At 37.4% G+C, this 20,131-nt stretch overlaps 1 protein-coding gene across 2 annotated transcripts in view; it reads right to left on the reverse strand.

Annotated features, from left to right (window-relative positions):
• Nucleotides 1–20,131, reverse strand: part of ATAD2B (ATPase family AAA domain containing 2B) — a 152,980-nt gene that overhangs the window by 91,151 nt on the left and 41,698 nt on the right. For both annotated transcript variants that reach the window (XM_032866927.1, XM_032866926.1), the window contains exons 9-13: nt 16,636–16,734; nt 14,093–14,204; nt 11,373–11,488; nt 8,739–8,913; nt 3,900–3,988 (exon numbers count right to left, since the gene is read on the reverse strand). In XM_032866927.1, coding sequence (XP_032722818.1) covers nt 3,900–3,988; nt 8,739–8,913; nt 11,373–11,488; nt 14,093–14,204; nt 16,636–16,734 — 591 coding nt within the window. The remainder of the gene's footprint in view (nt 1–3,899; nt 3,989–8,738; nt 8,914–11,372; nt 11,489–14,092; nt 14,205–16,635; nt 16,735–20,131) is intronic.

The raw sequence follows: 20,131 nt of genomic DNA on the forward strand, positions 1-20,131 counted from the left end.
GAGGATTCTCTCTCTCCCCCTTCTACCTTGGCTCCCCCCGCCAAATCACGTGGCATTTTTTTCTCTAAAATAAATAGTTAGCTCTTTAAAAAAAAAAAAAAAAACATTTAGTCCCTTTACATTTCAGGTCATTTTTTATGTATTTGGGTTTAAATCTAAATTATATTTGTATGTTTCTCCCACTGGTCCTATGATTCTGTTCGTCTTCTTGACTGCATTTCAATTTTTTTTTTATTCTTTTTCTATCACTCCCTCCAACTACCAACTAACATTTTAGAAATTACAACATATTTCTATTAGTAATTACTTTAGAAATTAAAACGTGCATACTCGGTACTCAAAGGTTCCCCTTCCAGTTTGATGGATGAAAACCCTGCCAGATAACCCCTTGCTCTGCTGCAGGAAATAACTATAAAACCTGTACATAATAATACAGAAACACTGAAGGAACTAGTGAGTAAACAGAGACATACAGACTTTGCTGGAAATTCATGGTCATCTGGAGAAAAGAAGAACGTAGAGAAAGCAAGTTCCCCTCCCTCTGGCTTTCAGCATGGGGCTAAGTACAGTGAGATAGGTAAGGAAGATTATGTTAAGGGAAACCCCTTAACTTTCCAGCCTGAGAGTTCAGAAAAGAGAAGGTTGACCATTAACACTAAAGAATATGGGGGATCCCACAAAGGCAAGAGCCAGGGAAGACATCCCCAAACTCCATCTACCCACATCTCTAAATGACCCCTAACAACAAAGACACAGAGCAAAGAAAGTATTGGTAAAGATTAAAAAAAAAAAAAAAAAAAAAAAGAGGGGCACCTGGGTGGCTCAGTGGGTTAAGCCGCTGCCTTCGGCTCAGGTCATGATCTCAGGGTCCTGGGATCGAGTCCTGCATCGGGCTCTCTGCTCGGCAGGGAGCCTGCTTCCCTCTCTCTCTCTCTCTCTCTCTCTCTGCCTGCCTCTCTGTCTACTTGTGATCTCTCTCTGTCAAATAAATAAATAAAAATATTAAAAAAAAAAAGATCTAAAAGGAGATCAAAGCTGCCAGCCAAGAAACAGTCTGTAATTCAATTCTAAAGCAGAAAATTATCTGTAAAACACAGGAAATACTACTCATAAAAGAATAATAAAATCCAGAGCCTTCCCAAACGAGCATTAATAAAGCCAGGATCCAATCCAAAATTGCCCAACAAATGAAGTACCAAAACAACAGAACATTATTTTCAGAAGAAAACAAACAAGCCCAACAGTGAGATGAAACCAGATGTGGAAGCTAACATAAGAGGGTGGGCGGGGCACCTGGGTGGCTCAGACGGTTAGGCAACTGCCTTCCGCTCCCACCGGGCTCCCAGCTCCACAGGGAGTCTGCTGCTCCCTCTGACCTTCTCCCCCTCATACTCTCTCTCTCACCATCTCTCAAATAAATAAATAAAGATCTTAAAAAAAAAAAAAAAAACATAAAACTTGGTCTAACATAAGAGGATTTTTTTTCTAACATAAAAGGATTTTTAAGGATTTATTTATTTATGTTTATTTTAGAAAGAGAGCACGTGTGAATGTGGGGGGAGGGGGCAGAGGGAGAAAGAGTCCCAAGCAAACTCCACACTAAGCATGGAACTTGATGTGGGGCTCAATCTCATGACCCTAAGATCACAACCCAAGCCAAAACCAAGAGTCAGACGCTCAACTGACTATGTCACCCACGTGCCCCAACACAAGAAGATTTTAAAGCAATTATTTTTAACCTCAATGAAGTAAAACAAAATGTTTAAATGCATGAAAATCACACTGGAAAAATACAAATAATGCAAAAGAATCAAGGAGGGCCTGGGTAGCTCAGTCAGTTAAGCATCTCACTCTTGATTTTGGCTCAGGTCATGATCTCAGGGTTATGAGACTGAGCCCCACATCAGGCTCCCTACACAGTGTGGAGTCTGCTTAAGGTTCTCTCCCTCTGCCCCTCCCCTCCATGCTCACATACACAAGTGCACACACATTCACGCTCTCTAAAAAAGAAAAAAAAAATCAAATGTAAGTTCTACAACTGAAAAAAATAATTTCTGAAACAAAAAAATGTGTTGGCTGAACAACAAAATGCACATGACAAAATAAAAAGCAAGGACTGACCAAAGATAGATGAAAATATTATCCAAGATAGAGAGAAAAAGATCGAAAAAAGACAAATTTGCAAATACATGATAAACATGAATCTGAATAAACACAAAGCCCATAGTGACACATGTCACAGCTAAGTTGTTAAAAAACAAAGCTAGGGGCGCCTGGGCAGCTGAGTCAATTAAGCAGACGACTCTTCATTTCAGCTCAGGTCATGATCTCAGGGTCATGAGACTGAGCCCCAAGTTGGGCTCTGCACGCACTGTGGAGTCTGCTTGATATTCTCTCTCTCTCCCTTGACCCCTCTTCCTACTCACACGAATACGAATTCTCTCTGAAAAAAATAAATCTTAGGGCGCCTGGGTGGCTCAGTGGGTTAAAACCTCTACCTTCGACTCAGGTCATGATCCCAGGGTCCTGGGATCGAGTCCCGCATCAGGCTCTCTGCTCAACAGGGGGCCTGCTTCCTCCTCTCTCTCTGCCTGCCTCTCTGCCTACTTGTGATCTCTGTCAAATAAATAAATAAAATCTTTTTAATAAATAAATAAATCTTTAAAAAATCACGGAGCAAATTTTAAGAACTAAAACTATTAATATGTTAAAAGAAAACAGAATTATTGACAAATTGGTTTACATAATTATTCTCAAGACACAAAAAATACATATAAAAATAAACTGATATTATGGATTTCACCAAGATTAAAATCTTATGCTTTTCAAAAATCACAGTTAAGCAACAAAAAAGTGCCAGACTAGTTGAAAATTTTTCAAAACACAGTCCTGACAAAGGGTTTCTCTTGAGAGTACATAACAAAACTGTATGATACAGTAAGACTTACAATCTGATCTCTTTTTTATAAAGGAGGGAGTGAAAGATTTTAAGATATTTAACAACAGAAAATATATAAATGGGCAATAACCATATACTAAGATGCTCAATATCATTAGTCATCAGGAAAATCCAAATTAATCCACTACTACACACCCACAAGAATGGCTAAAATTACCAAGAACAGCATTACCAAATGTTGTCAATGATGAAGAGCAATCCAAGTCCTCATACATTACAGGTAGGAACATAAATTGGTACAACCACTTAAAAAACAATATTAATTAAAACATACATTTACCATAGGATCTAGCCATTCCTCTCTTAGATATTTACCGAACAAAAATGAAAACGCATGTGCATACGAAAATGTATATGCAAATGTCCACAGTAGCATTATCACAATAGCCAAAAACAGAATTTAACTAAAGCTCCATCAAATAGATTAACAAATATAATAAATTGTGGTACACACATATACTCTCCCTCCCTCACTCTGTGTGTCCCTCCCTCCCTTCCCAATGAATACTACTCAGAAATGGAAAAGAACAAAATATTAATATATATGACATGGATAAATTTCCAAAACATGCTAAGTCAGGATTAGGCAACTTTTTATGTAAAGAGCCTGAAAGTAAATGTATTTAAATTTTGCAGGAGGCCATACAATCTTTCTCTCGCAACAACTTATTCAACTCTGCTTTTGAAGCACAAAAGTAACTGGATATAATGCAAAAGGTACAAACATAGATATATTCCAATAAAACTTCACAAAAGCAGGCGAAAGGATAGATTTGGCCCACAGGTCATAGTTTCCTGACCCCTAAACTAAGTGAAAGGAGTCTTCCTCAAGGACACGGCTCACATCTTATAAGCTTCCTAGCACTCACCTAAAGGCTAAGGCCAACTACTATGTCAGTGAGTGAAAAGAATCCAACATAATCAAACTAAGAAAAATCACCTGTGGATCTGATCTTGTCTGCTGGAGCGAACTGGAGCCAATCCATCTATTTCATCAAAAAATATTATGGAAGGTCTCATCAAATATGCCTAGGATAAAAAGAAAACAAATGTTATTTATATTAGTTTTTACTTTTTATATTTCATTATTGTATTTTCCTAATAGGTAATATAAACAAAAGGTAGAACATACAGCAGCTAAGAAATATACAATAAAAATGAAGTCTCCTTACCAGCCAGTCTCGAACCACAAGCCCTCTCCCAGCAGACAGTTAGGGTTCTGTATTTATTCTTCCAGACATGTTGTTTATACACATACACAAAAATGTACTTTTAAAAATATTATTTTATTGATGCATTTTAAATACAGTATACACACTGCTTTTATCAAATAACACAGTCTATCCATGTAACAATATATTTTAATTAGCTTCCATATAAGCACATGAAGATTGCTTCATTCTTGTTTGACAGTTACAAAATGCCCTAATGTATGGGCATGCCATGATTAAACTAATCTCCTATTTGTGGACATTTAGGCTATTTTCAATCTTTTCCTACTATCAACAATGCCTGAATAAGTATTTGTGCATGTATAACATTTTACATAAATATAAACATTATCAATATAATAAATATTAAAAGTGATTTAAATGGCAAATGTCACTTCTAATTAGGCAGATATTTTCAAACTGCTTTCCACTGATGTACCAACTTACCTCCTCACAGGAAATATTTAAGAAACCTCAAAATGTATTATCAAACATCTCAACTTGACTAATTTTTTAGGATAAAAATCTCATTTCATTTTAATTTTTATTTCTATTATCAATAAAAATGAGCACTTTTCCTATCTTTAAGAGCCATTTACTGCTCTGTTAATCAAAGTTCTGTTCATATCCTTTGCCAATTTTTTTTTAAAGATTTTATTTATTTATTTGAGAGATCACAAGTAGGCAGAACAGAAGGCAGAGAGAGAGAGAGAGAGAGAGAGGAGTAAGCAAGCTCCCCACTGAGCAGAAAGCCCCATGCAGGGCTCAATCCCAGGACCTTGAGATCACGACCTGAGCCAAAGGCAGGGGCCCAACCCACTGAGCCACCCAGGCGCCCCTCGTTTGCCAATTTTTCTATTGGCTCATTGGTCTTTGGCTTAGTGATTTCAAGGAACTACTTAATTTTAAAAATTAGACCTCCCTCTGTAAAAGAAAATGCAAAATTTTGTCTGCAAGGGAAACATTTAAATATTTATCTTTTGGTTTTGCTTATGGCATTTTGTTGCAATGCAGAATCTAAAAAGGAAATTTATACAACAGATCTTTTCTTCCATAGCTAGACTCTTCCTATTCTGAGATTAGAAACAAAAACTCTCCAGAGTTTTCTTCCATTACCTTCACAGTTTTCATTTTTCTCTCAAATCTTAAATCAAGCAGGAGCTTAACTGAAGGTAAAAAAATATATGTATTAGAGGGGTGCATGGGTGGCTCAGTGGGTTAAGCCTCTGCCTTCGGCTCAGGTCATGATCTCAGGGTCCTGGGATCAAGCTCCACACTGGGCTCTCTGCTCAGTGGGGAGCCTGCTTCCCCCCACCCCGCCTCTGACTGCCTCTCTGCCTACTTGTGATCTCTCTCTCTCTCTCTCTCTCTGTCAAATAAATAATCTTTTAAAAAATATTAGATTACAAATGAAAAGTTTTTATACTATATAATTTACTCGATCATTTATGTTTCAGAATTACTTACAGCAAATTCTTAGTTCATAGGATGGTCAACTTACTAAAAACCAGATATAAATTTCCCACTTCTCTCTTATTTCCTCTCTTATTGACATGATATGCATTAAACATCCAGTATTTTCTAATAATTTTAAATTGGGGGGGGGCAGTGAAGAAGGTCAGAGGGAAGAGAAAGAGAATTTTAAGCAGGCTCCATACCCAGTGCAGGGCCCAACGTGAGGCTCACCTCACAACCCTAAGATCATGACCTGAGCCAAAATCAAGAGTTGGGATGCTTAACCAACTGAGCCAGCCAGGTGACCCCTAGTAATTTAAAATAAAGGGCATTTAACTACAAAACTTGGGTTTTGGGGGAAAAAAAACTTTATAAAGGTGAAATCATGTAGTAAGAGAAAAACAGTGGAGCCTGGCTGGCTTAGTGAGTAGAGCATGGCTCAGTCAGTAGAGCACATGACTCTTGGTCTCCAGGTCATGAGTTCAAGCTCCACATTGGGTGTAAAGAATGACTGATTGATTGATTAAATAAATAAATAAATTTTATAAAAAGAAATAAAGATTTGATCATTACTTTTATATACACAAAACACACAGCTATTTTTCAGAACTAAAGCCTTACAGAAACAAACTATAGTATATTATGTGTCCGCCACTATGGTAAACACTTTACATACTTCTTTTCTGTGAAATCTCCCAGTAGTCCAGTGAGAATGGTATTATTTCCCATTTTATAGAAGAGGCAACTAAGGATCAGATGTTTTCATGTTATATACTAATAGTAAAGCCACACGTTAAACATTTTCTGACACCAAAGACCGAACTCTTTTTTTTAAGATTTTATTTATTTATCTGAAAGAGAGAGAACATAAGCTGGGGACGGGCAGGGGGGGGAGATGACGGCAGAGGGAGAAGCAGACTCCCCGCACAGCAGGGATCCCAGATCCCAACACGGGATCCATCCCAGGACTCTGGGATCATGACACAAGCCAAAGGCAGAGGCGAAGCCAACTAAGCCACCTAGGCACCTGCAAAGACCAAACTATTAGCCAATATATTATACCTCCTTTATTTCATTTAGTGTATAGATCATGTCCTTAATTTAAGAATGTGGACTCTTTCATTTAAAAAGACAAGAGTTGGGGTGGCTGGGTGGCTCAGTGAGTTAAGTGTCTGCCTTTGGCTTAGGTCATGATACTGGGGTCCTGGGATCAAGCCCCATATCAGGCTCCCTGCTCAGTGGGGAGCCTGCTTCTCCCTCTCCTCCCTGCCTGTGCTCTTTATCGCTCGCTCTCTATCAAATAAATATTTTAAATTTTTAATAAAAAATGAAATCAATAAATAAAAAGACAGTAATGGGAGCATCTGGGTGGCTTAGTCAGTTAAGCGTCCGACTCTTGATTTCAGCTCAGGTCATGATCTCAGGGTTGTGGGATCGAGCCCTACGTCATGCTCCATGCTCAGCAAGGAATCTGCAGGAGATTCTCTCCCTCTGACCCTCCCCGCAACACCTGCTTTCAATCTCTCTCTCTCTCTCTCTAAAATAATAAATAAATCTTAAATTTTTTTAACTAATAATAATGACTATCAACAATATTTTAGAAAAGAGAGCATCCCAACTACTCTCACCTACTTACCCACAAAGAAAACTATGAAACAGAAATAAACCAAATTTAGTTTTGAATGAAACCAACAGACATTCCTACTCCCAGCCTGAAGGGGCTAAAAGCATATTATATAGCCCTGTCAAAAATTAAAATTAAGTCACTGGACAATATACCAGCATTCCCAAACTAATTCTTCTTTCATCTACCAATACTGCTCTATATTTGTATTTTTCAAATATTAGTAAATTCTCTTCAAGCAAACTGTTTCACTTCCCTATAGATACTGAACACCTTGAAGGCAAAAACTGTACCCTATTCCTCTTTCTACTCCCATTATCTATTAGAACATGGGAGTTTCTCATACTAACTAAAAATAATATTTGAGGGCACCTGGGTAGCTCAGTCAGTCAAGCATCTGCCTTTGGCTCCAGTCAAGACCCCAGAGTCCAAGGATCAGGTTCCACCTCAGGCTCCCCACTCAGCAGGGAGTCTGCTTCTCTCTCTGACCCTCCCCCTCTTGTGCTTTCTCTCTCTCTCTCAAATAAATAAAACTTTTTTAAAAAATAAATAATAAATTTTAAAATGAATAAAAAGAATATTTGAAGTGCTTTACCAATTACAAAGGACTTTGATACACATGAACTCAAGTAATGACTACTCAAAGATTGCTTACTGAAAATTTTTTAATTTCATGTAATTTCCTTAGTTATAATGAAATAAAAGTTGCATTGCCAAATATGAATGATATCCTTCACTAGTTCAAATAATCAAAAGTGAATTTATAACAAGATTAAGTTAATAAAAGTCTTACGAAATAATACTATTAAAGCTATAGTAATTTAAAAAAAAATGAAGACTGTCTACATGATATTCAGTCACCTAACCCTGCCTTTTGAAAGCACTCATTACTGGGGTGCCTGGGTGGCTAAGCCAATTGAATGTCTGACTCTTGGTTTCTGCTCAGGTCATGATCTCAGGGTTGTGGGACGGAACCCCACATTGGGCTCTGCACTTAGTGCAGTCTACTTGGGATTCTCTCCCTCTGCACCTCCTCCCTGCACACACACTCTCTCTCTTTCTTTCTCTCTCAAAATAAAGAAAGAACATTCATTACTGAATTCTCCTAGCACCATATTTACAGCTCATGAAAATAATACACTGCTCTGTGAAATTTCTTGCACAGATATTTAACTTCTTATGCTTGTTCTATTTCCTCAATTAGATTAAAACCTAATAACATGTATGTTATACTCCAGGTTCTCAAAAGCACCTAACAAGGTATTATATGCCTACTAGCCACCTTAATAAATGGTTTGTGAATCATCTTAAGTTAGTACTATTTAAACTGCTATTAAATACATCCAAAGCATACAAATTCCGATTATTGATCCCGAATTAAACATACTGATTGGAAATATGACTCCTTATGAATAGTTTATGTTTACAGACTAAATATAACAAATATTCTATTTTAAAAAAGATACTCATATAAGCTGATTTCACTTACCTGATCAAAAAGAAGCCGAAGTTGCCGTTCAGATTCACCAACCCACTTGCTCAGACAGTCTGCTCCTTTTCGCATAAAAAAAGCGACCTTTTTGTCTCCTTGACTGCACTCATTAGCTAATGCTCTGGCAACCAAGGTTTTACCTGTGCCAGGAGGGCCATAAAACAAACAGCCCCTAAAGGAGAAAAAGAATCAACAGAAGTAAGGTAATGCTATCACCACCACTAATAATGAACACAAAAGGATGCATCACTCATATAAATTTGTACTAATGTATATGATAGCTATTACACACCAGGAAAGCTTCCTTGTAGTATAAAGACAAAAGTTTCACTTTGCTGAGAGCGTTCAAGGATGTTTTCAACAATAAAACTTTGGTAGGCAAATCAGAGAAAAGAGTAATTTGGCAAGACGTGAAAATTTTAAATGTGTTCTCCCTGTGACCCAGAAATCTCTTATCTTAGAATGTAACATATAGAAAGACTCAAAAGAATATAATATAGATATTAAATGGATGTTCCAAAAAGCATTAATTCTAACTGTGAAAAATTGAAAAAATTTAAGTGCTATCTATTAGTAATGCACAGATAGGGGCACCTGGCTGGCTCAGCCAGGGGAGCATGCGACTCCCGATCTTGGGGTTGTGAGTTCGAGCCCTGTGCTGGGTATAGAGATTACTTAAAGTCTTAAAAAAAATAAAAGGGACGCCTGGGTGGCTCAGTGGGTTAAAGCCTCTGCCTTCGGCTCAGGTCATGATCCCAGGGACTTGGGATCGAGCCCCGCATCAGGCTCTCTGCTCGGCAGGGAGCCTGCTTCCTCCTCTCTCTCTCGCTCTCTGCCTGCCTCTCTGCCTACTTGTGATCTGTCAAATAAATAAATAAAATCTTTAAAAAAAAAAAAAAAAACTTAAAAAAATAATAAGGTACAGATAAACATACTGTTACATCCATAAAACGAAATACTACTAAAATGTCAAAAAGAATGATACACACATTATTGATATGGGAAGGTGTCTAGAATATACTGTAGAGTAAAAAAGGATTATATAAAGGTATTACTGAATAATTTCACCTATATTAAATGTTTATATGTGCTTAATATAGACAAAATATAAACTTAACATATACATATATGTATAAAATAAGCCTTTATATAAAAAATATACAAAACTGTGGCTCCTGGGTGGCTCAGTTGGTTAAGCAACTGCCTTCAGCTAGGGTCATGATCCTGGAGTCCCGGGATTGAGTCCTGCATCCAGCTCCCTGCTTAGCAGGGAGTCTGCTTCTCCCTCTGACCTCCACCCTCACATGCTCTCTCATTTTCTCTCTCTCTCTAATAAATAAATAAATAAAAATTTTAAAAGATTTTATTTATTTATTTGACAGACAGAGATCACAAGCAGGCAGAGAGGCAGGCAGAGAGAGAGGAGGAAGCAGGTTTCCTGCCAAGCAAAGAGCCCGATGCGGGACTCGATCCCAGGACCCTGAGATCATGACCTGAACTGAAGGCAGAGGCTTTAACCCACTGAGCCACCCAGGCGCCCCTAAACATTTTTTTTAATTTTTTAAAATATATACAAAATTATTCATCCCTAAGGAGTAAGATTATCCTCCACTTATAACACTTTCTGCTTATCTCTCTCTATTTTGTTTCAGCTTCTTCCATAGCTATATTACTTTAATGACTCTGAAAATAATAATTATGCTTAAAATTCAAGTTATATCTACAAAAAACAAACAAATTGCTTTTGTGATTTTAAAAAGCCACTTCAGAACTATAAGCCACATTTTTAATCTACTGATTAATGGAATAGAGGATGACTCTAACGAGATTTACATCCTGAAACAGATGGAAAATGAAAAGGAATATTTAGCAGTTTAAACCTAACAGTCTATATATACATCCTCAGAATATTTTATTTTGCCCTATTTCCTTTAACATAATTTCTAGCCTTTTTTCAGCCTAGCTATCTTATTATCAAACACAATTAATCTGATCATAAAAATAAATATCAAGCTTACCATTTCAAAACTACCCCATCATCAAGTCAAAGAAACACTTAATTGAAATTGTGTTTCCAAAGATTAAACAACATAAAGAATCAAACTCAATGTTATTAGGAGGCCAAATTAAAGAAAATCCATTTCGGCAATCCACTTGTATACTCAAGGCCTGCATAAAGATTTGTATCCTATGACTGACTCTTAAATGCTAAAATGTGAACTTCAAGAATACACTCAGTACCAAAGACTTTGAATATCAAGTAATAAAATTTCACTCTTTTTTTTTTTTTAAGATTTTATTTATTTATTTATTTGTCAGAGAGAGAGCGCGAGCAAGCGTGGGAGAACACAAGTAGGCAGAGAGGCAGGCAGAGGCAGAGAGAGAAGCAGGCTCCCCACTGAGCAAGGAGCCCAATGTGGGACTCGATCCCAGGACCCCGGGATCATGACCCGAGCCGAAGGCAGCGGCTTAACCCACTGAGCCACCCAGGCGTCCCATAAAATTTCATTCTTAATTCTCATTGTTAGAACACATCAAATAAATACAGATGAAATACTTCTAATCATTTACTAACTGAAATTTAATAAATCAACAGTAGTTACAATAATAAATATCTAGAACATTACTTACCTAGGAGGCTGGATCTTAAACTTTTCAAAAATTTCTGGATATAAAAGTGGGAATACTACCATTTCCTTTAGTGCATGAATATGATGGCTCAATCCACCTATGCTATCAAACCGCACCTTGGGAAGAAGGGAAAAAGTTTAACATAAAATAATTTTAGCTGCTTACAGAATTTTTAAAATTCATCTTATGAATTCAGAAATATATGCCTTCAGTGGGTACTACAAAGAATTACACATTTGAAATGTGGAAAAATAAATTTAGCAGTAAAATTCAAGTTTACATTTCAATTCAGCTAAGTAAAGCTACCATTCTTTAATCTCCTAGCAACTAAGGACAAAATTAATAGCCAATCTAACACTTTAATGGATATCTATAGGAGATGATAAGTTGTAGTCACACTCGAGTATTTTAAATGCCTTTCAAAATACCATCTATCACATATACTCTTAGCAAGCACAATAATGTCCACAAGGGAATAAAATCGAATTTAGAAGTTGGGTGAAAAACATCTTAGCTACTACAATGGTCTGTGACACTCCAAAGCTGAACTTTACATAACCAGGTTTTTGTTTTTCTTTTGTTTTTTAAAGATTTTATTTATCTGACAGAGAGAGATCACAAGCAGGCAGAGAGGCAGGCAGAGGGAGAGGGGGAAGCAGGCTCCCCACTGAGCAGAGAGGCCGATGCAGGGCTCGATCCAGCACCCTGGTATCATGACCAGAGCCGAAGGCAGAGGCTTTAACCCATGGAGCCACCCAGGTGCCCCAACCAGATTTCTTCTTTATTTTTTGTAAAGATTTACTTATCTGAGAGAGAAGAGAGAAAGTGAGGGGAGGGGCAGAGGGAGAGAATCTCAAGCAGACTTCTGCTGATGAGCACAGAGCCGGACATGGGGGCTCTATCTCATGACCCATGAGATCATGACCTGAGTGGAAATCATGAGTCAGACTCTTAATTGACTGAGCCACCTAGGCACCCCATACCTAAAAGACTTTGTAAAATAAAAATTGTATAGAAAAAAGCACTTGAAGGAAATACTGCCAAAATATTAACAGTGATTGCCTCTGACTGCTGGATTAGGGCAGATTTCTTCCCCTGTATCTATTAACGGTACTTCAAAATGCTTCACAATGAAATGTTACTATATTAAAAAAAATAAGTAATCTGGAAAAATAAATGCAGAGTTTAACAGAAACATTCTAAGAGAAACTATATTTTCTTATATATGTTATCAAATTTTAAAGAAATACTCTTACTGAAGGGCAGAGACATCTAAAATTGACTAGATTCAAGAGAGTAAGGCACTGGTAAACCAAATAACCAAAGATCATTAAGAAAGGTACTCTGAAGAGCACCTGGGTGGCTCAATTGGTTAATCTCAGGGTTGCGGGATCAAACTCCAACCCCCACCCCACCCACCCCCATCGGGCTCCTCACTCAGGGCAGAGTCTGCTTGAGATTCTCTCCCCTCCTCCCGTCCCACTCCCCCAACTCATGCTCACTCACACTCGCTAAAATAAATAAATAAATAAAATCTTTTTTAAAAAAAGATTAAGGTCCTCTGAGAATATGAGATTGTGAATTCAATATTCTAAATAAGGTCCTCAATGAAAATATTTTCTAAATAAGGTCCTCAATTAAAAAATATTTTCAGATTGGAGATAGCTAACATTTCACTTTGAAATATTATACAACTACATTTCATAACTTAAGTTTCTCATATGAGAATCAAATTATGTCATATAGAAAGGCTTATGGGAACAAAATAAAAAAATATAAAATACAATCTTGGTTATGCAGTAAACTTATTCCAAAATATTTCCCCCCAAGAGATTATACTAACAGTAAGAAGCTACTATATCCTCTACATCTTGTTTCACTTCTCATACTACATACTTTTTTCCCCGGGTACGATAATCCATTCCCATAGCGATCTCAACTATCTTTATATTGGGGACCCATATCTGAATTCCTAGATTATTTCTCCTTAATGCCAAACCTAAATAATTAACTTCCTACAAATTACTTCCATTTGTGATGTGCCACTGACACCTAAACACGTTTACAACTAAATTATCTTGACTCCTTAAAATGTATTCTTCTTGTAATGTTCCCTACCTCAGAGAGTCACTTAAGCCAGAAACTTAGGTCATAAATTCAACTTGTTTCTCTCCCTCATTCGCCAAAAGCAGTAAATCCAACCAATTCATCAAACTTGAATTCTCTCCTGAATTCTGTCAAATCCACCTATTTCTTCTTTCAGTCATTATCCTACCATCACCATCACTATCACTCCTAATTACTATGTTACAACTATGTCTAAGCCAGTTTCCCTAATGCCAGCCTTGCTTCCCTCAAATTCACTAACTACAACATAGACAGAGTATTTCATCTACAATGTAAATCTGATCATGAAATCTAAGTAGCTTTAACAATGCCCCACTATATACCACGATTTATGGGGCCTTGCCTTATTTGTCAGTCTCATTTCCTACCCATTTTTTATTATATATGCCAGTAACACTGAAATGGTTTAAAAAAAAAAAAAAAAAACTTGAGTAAACAACACATGGTACCAGAGTGCTAGGTTTCAAATCATATGCATCAAAACACTAATAATAGTGATATCTGGGTTTTTATTTTTATTGTGTGTTGACTTAAAAACAAGAAGTAACATGTTTTTAAAAAGCTCCTTCTAGAAAACCATTTACAAAACTTACTGATTTATCAATGTTCATTGGATCAACATCAGCCAAGCTTGCACCCACTTTGACACGTTCTCGGAGAATACCACTAGCTAAATCTTCTGCTCTGAAGTTCATAGGCAAACACCTGAAATTCATAAAAATCCAAGTAGAGAACATTAGAAGTTTTACATTTTTAACATCAAAATAAGTGTAAATCTTTGACACATTTTCATCTTTCTCCTTTTTCTGAAAACCAAGAAAACAATAAGGATTTCATATTTTTAAAGTACTTTTCAACTTTCAAGGCCAAAAATAAATGTATTCACTAGACAAAACAAACAAGATCACTAATCTATTTATCCGCCCAAAGAAACCAACCTATTCCAACTAAAAAACAACATATGATACTGGATATTATACAAGTATAAAATTAAAATCTACTATGTGTATATTACATACAGTATTAAATGAACTCAAACCTTATTTATATTTGTCTTCAGGTATTATGTGGGTATGTCTACATGATTAAGGAAATTTCTTTCTCTTTAATTCAAAGGAAACAATTTTAGATCACTTTTGAGCAAACTAACCCTTATCTTCTGTGTAACTACCTTAAAAATGATCTTTAGCCACCTAAAATCTTATTTAATTTTACTTCCCCTAAGAAAATATAATCTTGGGCGCCTGGGTGGCTCAATGTTAAAGCCTCTGCCGTCGGCTCAGGTCATGATCCCAGGGTCCTGGGATCGAGTCCCGCATCGGGCTCTCTGCTCAGCAGGGAGCCTGCCTCCTCCTCCTCTCTCTCTCTGCCTGCCTCTCTGCCTACTTGTGATCTATCTGTCAAATTAAAAAAAAAAAAAAATTAAAATAAAAAAAAAGAAAATATAATCTACTTCCTCTTTTTATCTTGTATAAAAACCAAAAAAATGACATAAAAACCTCAAAAGAAGTATAGTTTCTTTTTTTTTTTAAGATTTTATTTATTTATTTGACAGAGATCACAAGTAGGCTGAGAGACAGGCAGAGAGAGAGGCGGAAGCAGGCTCCCGGCTGAGTAGAGAGCCCGATGCGGGGCTCGATCCCAGGACCCCGGGATCATGACCTGAGCTGAAAGCAGAGGCTTTTAACCCACTGAGCACCCCCAGGTGCCCCAGAAGTATAGTTTCTATAACGAATGTACTTTTCACTCACATTTCTGAATCCTAACTTAGCATTAAAAATATATTTCCAAAAAAAAAATACTTCCAAACCAAGTATCAGAATAGTTCACATTAAAAAGGCATTAAATTGTTTTATTTAAACTTAGATTTTGGGCCACCTGAGTGGCTCAGTAGGTTAAGTGTCTGCCTTTGGCTCAAGTCATGATCCCAAGGGTCCTGTAATCGAGCCCTGCCTCGGGCTCCCTGCTCAGCAGGGATCCTGCCTCTGACCCTCATGTGCTCTTATATTCTCTGAAAAATAATAAAATCTCTTTTTAAAAATTTTGAAATTAAAAAAAATAATAAACTTAGATTTTTTTGTCTTCTCTTACATTTTATTTCCATCATCCACATGAGGAATTATTTTCAGCATAAAATCTACACCAATCCAAATTTGTTTCCAAGACCAACTAACTGAAAATTTGGTATTTCTACAATAGATATATAATGCCAAATTATAGAAATACTTTGCTAAACATGTTTTCGAAATATAATTTATCTCTACTAGTATAAATATAAGCTAGAAAATTAACTCAAGTTTTAAAGAAAAAATTTTCATTTGACATTCTAATTACTTATTAGACAAAATACTGGTTCTCTTACCCAGTGAAAACTCCTGAGGTTTTTGTGAGCCACATAATAAACAGTCATTTACCCTAGGTAGGCAAAGACTACCAGATGGCACTCACTGAACCAAAACAAAACGAATTTTCCAATAAAATGGAAGGGCTCCTGAGACAATTTTATTAGAAATCAAATCAGGGGCCCCTGGGTGGCTCAGTCAGTTAAGTGATGGTCATGATCTTGGGTCATGATCTTGAGTCATGATCTCAGGGTCCTGGAATCAGCCCTGCATTAGGCTCCCTGCTCAACAAGAAGTCTGTTTTTCCCTCTCTCTCTGCCTATCTCCCCTTACTCAAGATCTCCCTTTCTCATGTTCTCCCTCAAATAATTATATAAATAAAATCTTAAAAAAAAAAAACAAAAACACAAAACCCACAGAAACCAAATCTTACTCTGAGTGCTGTAATCACTATGAACACCTAAAATCAGCCTCATTAAATGGATCTGGATTACAGGAAAGGTACCAAGGAAATACTACCATAGTTGCTGACCTCTTCCCCTTGGTTCTTCCTCCTCTACGTTCCTGCATTCCAGCGAGTAGTTACACAATAAACAATTTATGAGACGTTTCCCAAGATTAGATTTCTACTTTAAGAATTACTAACTAAAAACCAAGTCAGTGCATTACTCTAGTCTAAAATATGTATTGAATATCCGTGTTAGCAAAGTGCTAGTGCAGATAAGAATCCCATTCAAAAAAGGACTATTCTTCCTTTTTTCTATAATGTATATAACAAAAATAGATTTACTAACCTATTTCTTGCTCTTGCCATGCTTTTTGATTTCCTCCTTTCAAAGCGTTCTTCATCAGAAGAAGTTGTGTCACTACTATGAATGGCATGCTTCTTTCTCCTATTAAAGAGAGTAAAATTCTTAAAATCATTACAGCAGCAAATGGTTTTTAAAAATACACTGTTGGCAGTGGGTTAAGCCTCTGCCTTCGGCTCAGGTCATGGTCCCAGGGTTCTGGGATCGAGCCCCGCATCAGGCTCTCTGCTCAGCAGGGAACCTGTTTCCTTCTCTCTCTGCCTGCCTCTCTGCCTACTTGTGATCTTTCTCTCTGTGTCAAATAAATAAAATCTTAAAATAAAAAAAAAATAAATGTTAAAAAAAAAAATACACTGTTGGGGCACCTGGCTGGCTCAGTCTGAAGAGCATGGAAGTCTTGATCTCAGGGTCCTGAGTTCGAGCCCCATGGGGGGTACAGAGATTACTTAAACTTAAAAAAAAAAGCAGCATGGGGTGGTTCAGTTGGCTGAGCAGCTGACTTTTGGTTGGTTTTGGCTGGGGTCATGATCTTGTGGGAGATCATGTGGGATTGAGCTCCATCTGGCTCTGCACTCAGTGCGGGGTCTGGCTGGGATTCTTACCTCTCCCTCTTCTTCCCCCTCTGCTCCTCCCCCTGCTCTCTTGCTCTCAAATATATAAATACAATATTTTCAAAAACAAAATTTAATCCTAACACCCAACTTGGCTCTACAATGAAAAACATTGTAATTATTCAAAGAAATGTAAAAGCTATTAACTGGTTTTTGACTTTTAGAATTAACCTAATAAATTAATCAAGTAAGATTTAGTAAGTGTCACAGAAAAAATACAAATGTTATCAGTCCAAGCAATACAAAAAGATAGAGGGGCACCCGGCTGGCTCAATCAGTAGAGCATACAAGTCTTGATCTCAGGGTTGTGAGTTTGAGTCCCACATTGGGTGTAGAGATTACTCACAAATAAAATCTTAAAAATTTAAAGTAAAACAGGGACGCCTGGGTGGCTCAGTTGTTAAGCGTCTTCCTTTTGTTCAGGTCATGATCCCAGAGTCCTGGGATCAACCCCTGCATTGGCTCCCTGCTCAATAGGGAGCCTGCTTCTCCCTCTGGCTGCTCTCCCTACTTGTGCTCTCTCTCTCTCTTACAAATAAATAAATAAAATCATTAAAAAAAATTTTTAAATAATTCTATATATTACTGAGTGCTCATCCAGCTAAGTGTACATTAATCCCCTTTACCTATTTCACCCATCCCCCCACACCTTGCCCTCTGGAAACAATCTGTTTATTCTCTATCATTAAGAGTCTATCTTTTGGTTTATCTCTTTTATTTTGTTCATTTCTTTTGTTTCCTAAATTCCACATAGTTCACACCTTACTGTTAAGGTTAGGATACAAACATCTACTTCTCTCCATTCTACTCATCCTTTTTACTTTTTATTTTAATTTTTTTTTAAGACTCCATCTATTTATTTGACAGAGAGAAATCACAAGTAGGCAGAGAGAGAGGGGGAAGCAGGCTCCCTGCTGAGTAGAGAGCCAGATATGGGTCCCGATCCCAGGACCTTGAGATCATAACCTGAGCCCAAGGCAGAGACTTAACCCACTGACCCACTCAGGTGCCCCTATTTCAATTTTTTTAAGGTTTTTTTTTTTTTTTTTAAGATTTTATTTATATATTTGAGAGAGAGAGTGAGCACAAGCAGGGGGAGTAGCAGACAGAGGGGAAGAGAGAAGCAGGCTCCCTAGCTGAGCAGAGAGCCTCACTCGGGGCTTGATCCCAGGACCTGGGGAGCCTGCTTCTCCCTTTCACTCTGCCCCACCTCCCCTCTTGTACTCTCTCTCACATCTCGAATAAATAAATCAAATCTTAAAACAAAACAAATAAACATCGTCCAGCTAATATCCTACTTACTGGAGAAATAGTGAACGTTTCCCCAAAAACAGGTATGACACAAAAATACCCACTCTCAGAACTTCTATTCACCACTGTACAGAGGACCCTAATCATTACAATAGGAAAGAAATAAAACTCAAAGAGACTGAAACTGTCTCTACTTGCAGACAATATGGTTTATACAGAAAATGCTCAGTAATCTACAAAACAACTACTAGAACCAAAAACAAAATTTGCTAAGGTCATAGGATACAAAGTTAACAGACAAAACAATTCTATTTTTAAATCTTAGTAGCCAACAATTAGAAAGTAGTTTTTCTTTTTTTAACAGTTTTTTTTTAAGCTTTTATTTATTCATTTAAGTAATCTCTACACCCAAGGTAAGGCTTGAACTCACGACCCCAAAATCAAGAGTCACATGCTCCTCTGACTGAGCCAGCCAGGTACCCCTAGAAAGCAGGGTTTTTTTTAAATATATATATTTTTTACAGATTTTGTTTATATATTCGTCAGAGAGAGAGAGCGCACAAGCAGGGGGAGTGGCAGGCAGAGGGAGAAGCAGACCGCTGCTGAAAATGGACTATGATACAATGTGGGACTCCATCCCAGGACCCTGGGATCATGAATCTGAGCTGAAGGCAGACACTTACCCAACTAAGCCACCCAGGCATCCTGAAAACAATTTTTAAAAGCAATTCCACTGAAGCATAAAATAGGAAATATTTAAAAATAAATTTTAAGACATGATAAACCTCTACAATATAAACTACAAATCACTGCTGAGAGAAATTTCAAAAGACTTAACTAAATGAGATGACATAACATGTTTATTGGCTTGCAAACTAAAAATTATTACAATATCGATTCTCTCCATACTGACCTACAGTTTTAATATAATCCAAACAAAATCCCAGCAGGCTTTTACTGCAGGAATTAACAGGAGTGCCTGGTTGGTTAAGTCAGAGGAGCACCGGACTCTTTTTTTTTTTTTTTAAGATTGTTCGATTGATTGATTGATTTGACACAGAGATAGAGAGAGAGAGATCGATCACAAGTAGGCAGAGAGGCAGGCAGAGAGAGGGGGAGAAGCAGGCTCCCTGCCCAGCAGAGAGCCCAATTTGGGGCTTGAGCTCAGGACCCTGAGATCATGACCTGAGCCCAAGGCAGAAGCTTAACCCACTGAGCCACTCAGCTTCCCCAGTACTGGACTCTTGACCTCAGATTGGGAATTTAAGCCCCACAGTGCATGTAGAGACTACTCTTTAAAAAAAAAAAAAAAAAAAAAAAAAAAGAAGGGCACCTGGGCAGCTCAGTAGGTTAAGCATCGGACTCTTGATTTTGCCTCAGCTCATGATTTCAGGGTTCTGAGATCGAATACTGCATGGGGCTCACACTGAGCTTGAAATCTGCTTAAGATTCTCTCTCCCTCTGCCCATCCTCCCCCACTCACATGCACACACGTGCATGTGCTCTCTCTAAAAAAAATAAAATAAAATAAAATAAATGTTGGGGACACCTGGGTGGCTCAGTCATTAAGCAGCTGCCTTCAGCTCAGGTCATGATCCCAGGGTCCTGGGATCATAATT

The sequence above is a fragment of the Lontra canadensis genome, unplaced genomic scaffold (genome assembly GCF_010015895.1).
Source record: "Lontra canadensis isolate GAN:19392208 unplaced genomic scaffold, GSC_riverotter_1.0 scaffold32, whole genome shotgun sequence".
NCBI classification, from domain to species: domain Eukaryota; kingdom Metazoa; phylum Chordata; class Mammalia; order Carnivora; family Mustelidae; genus Lontra; species Lontra canadensis.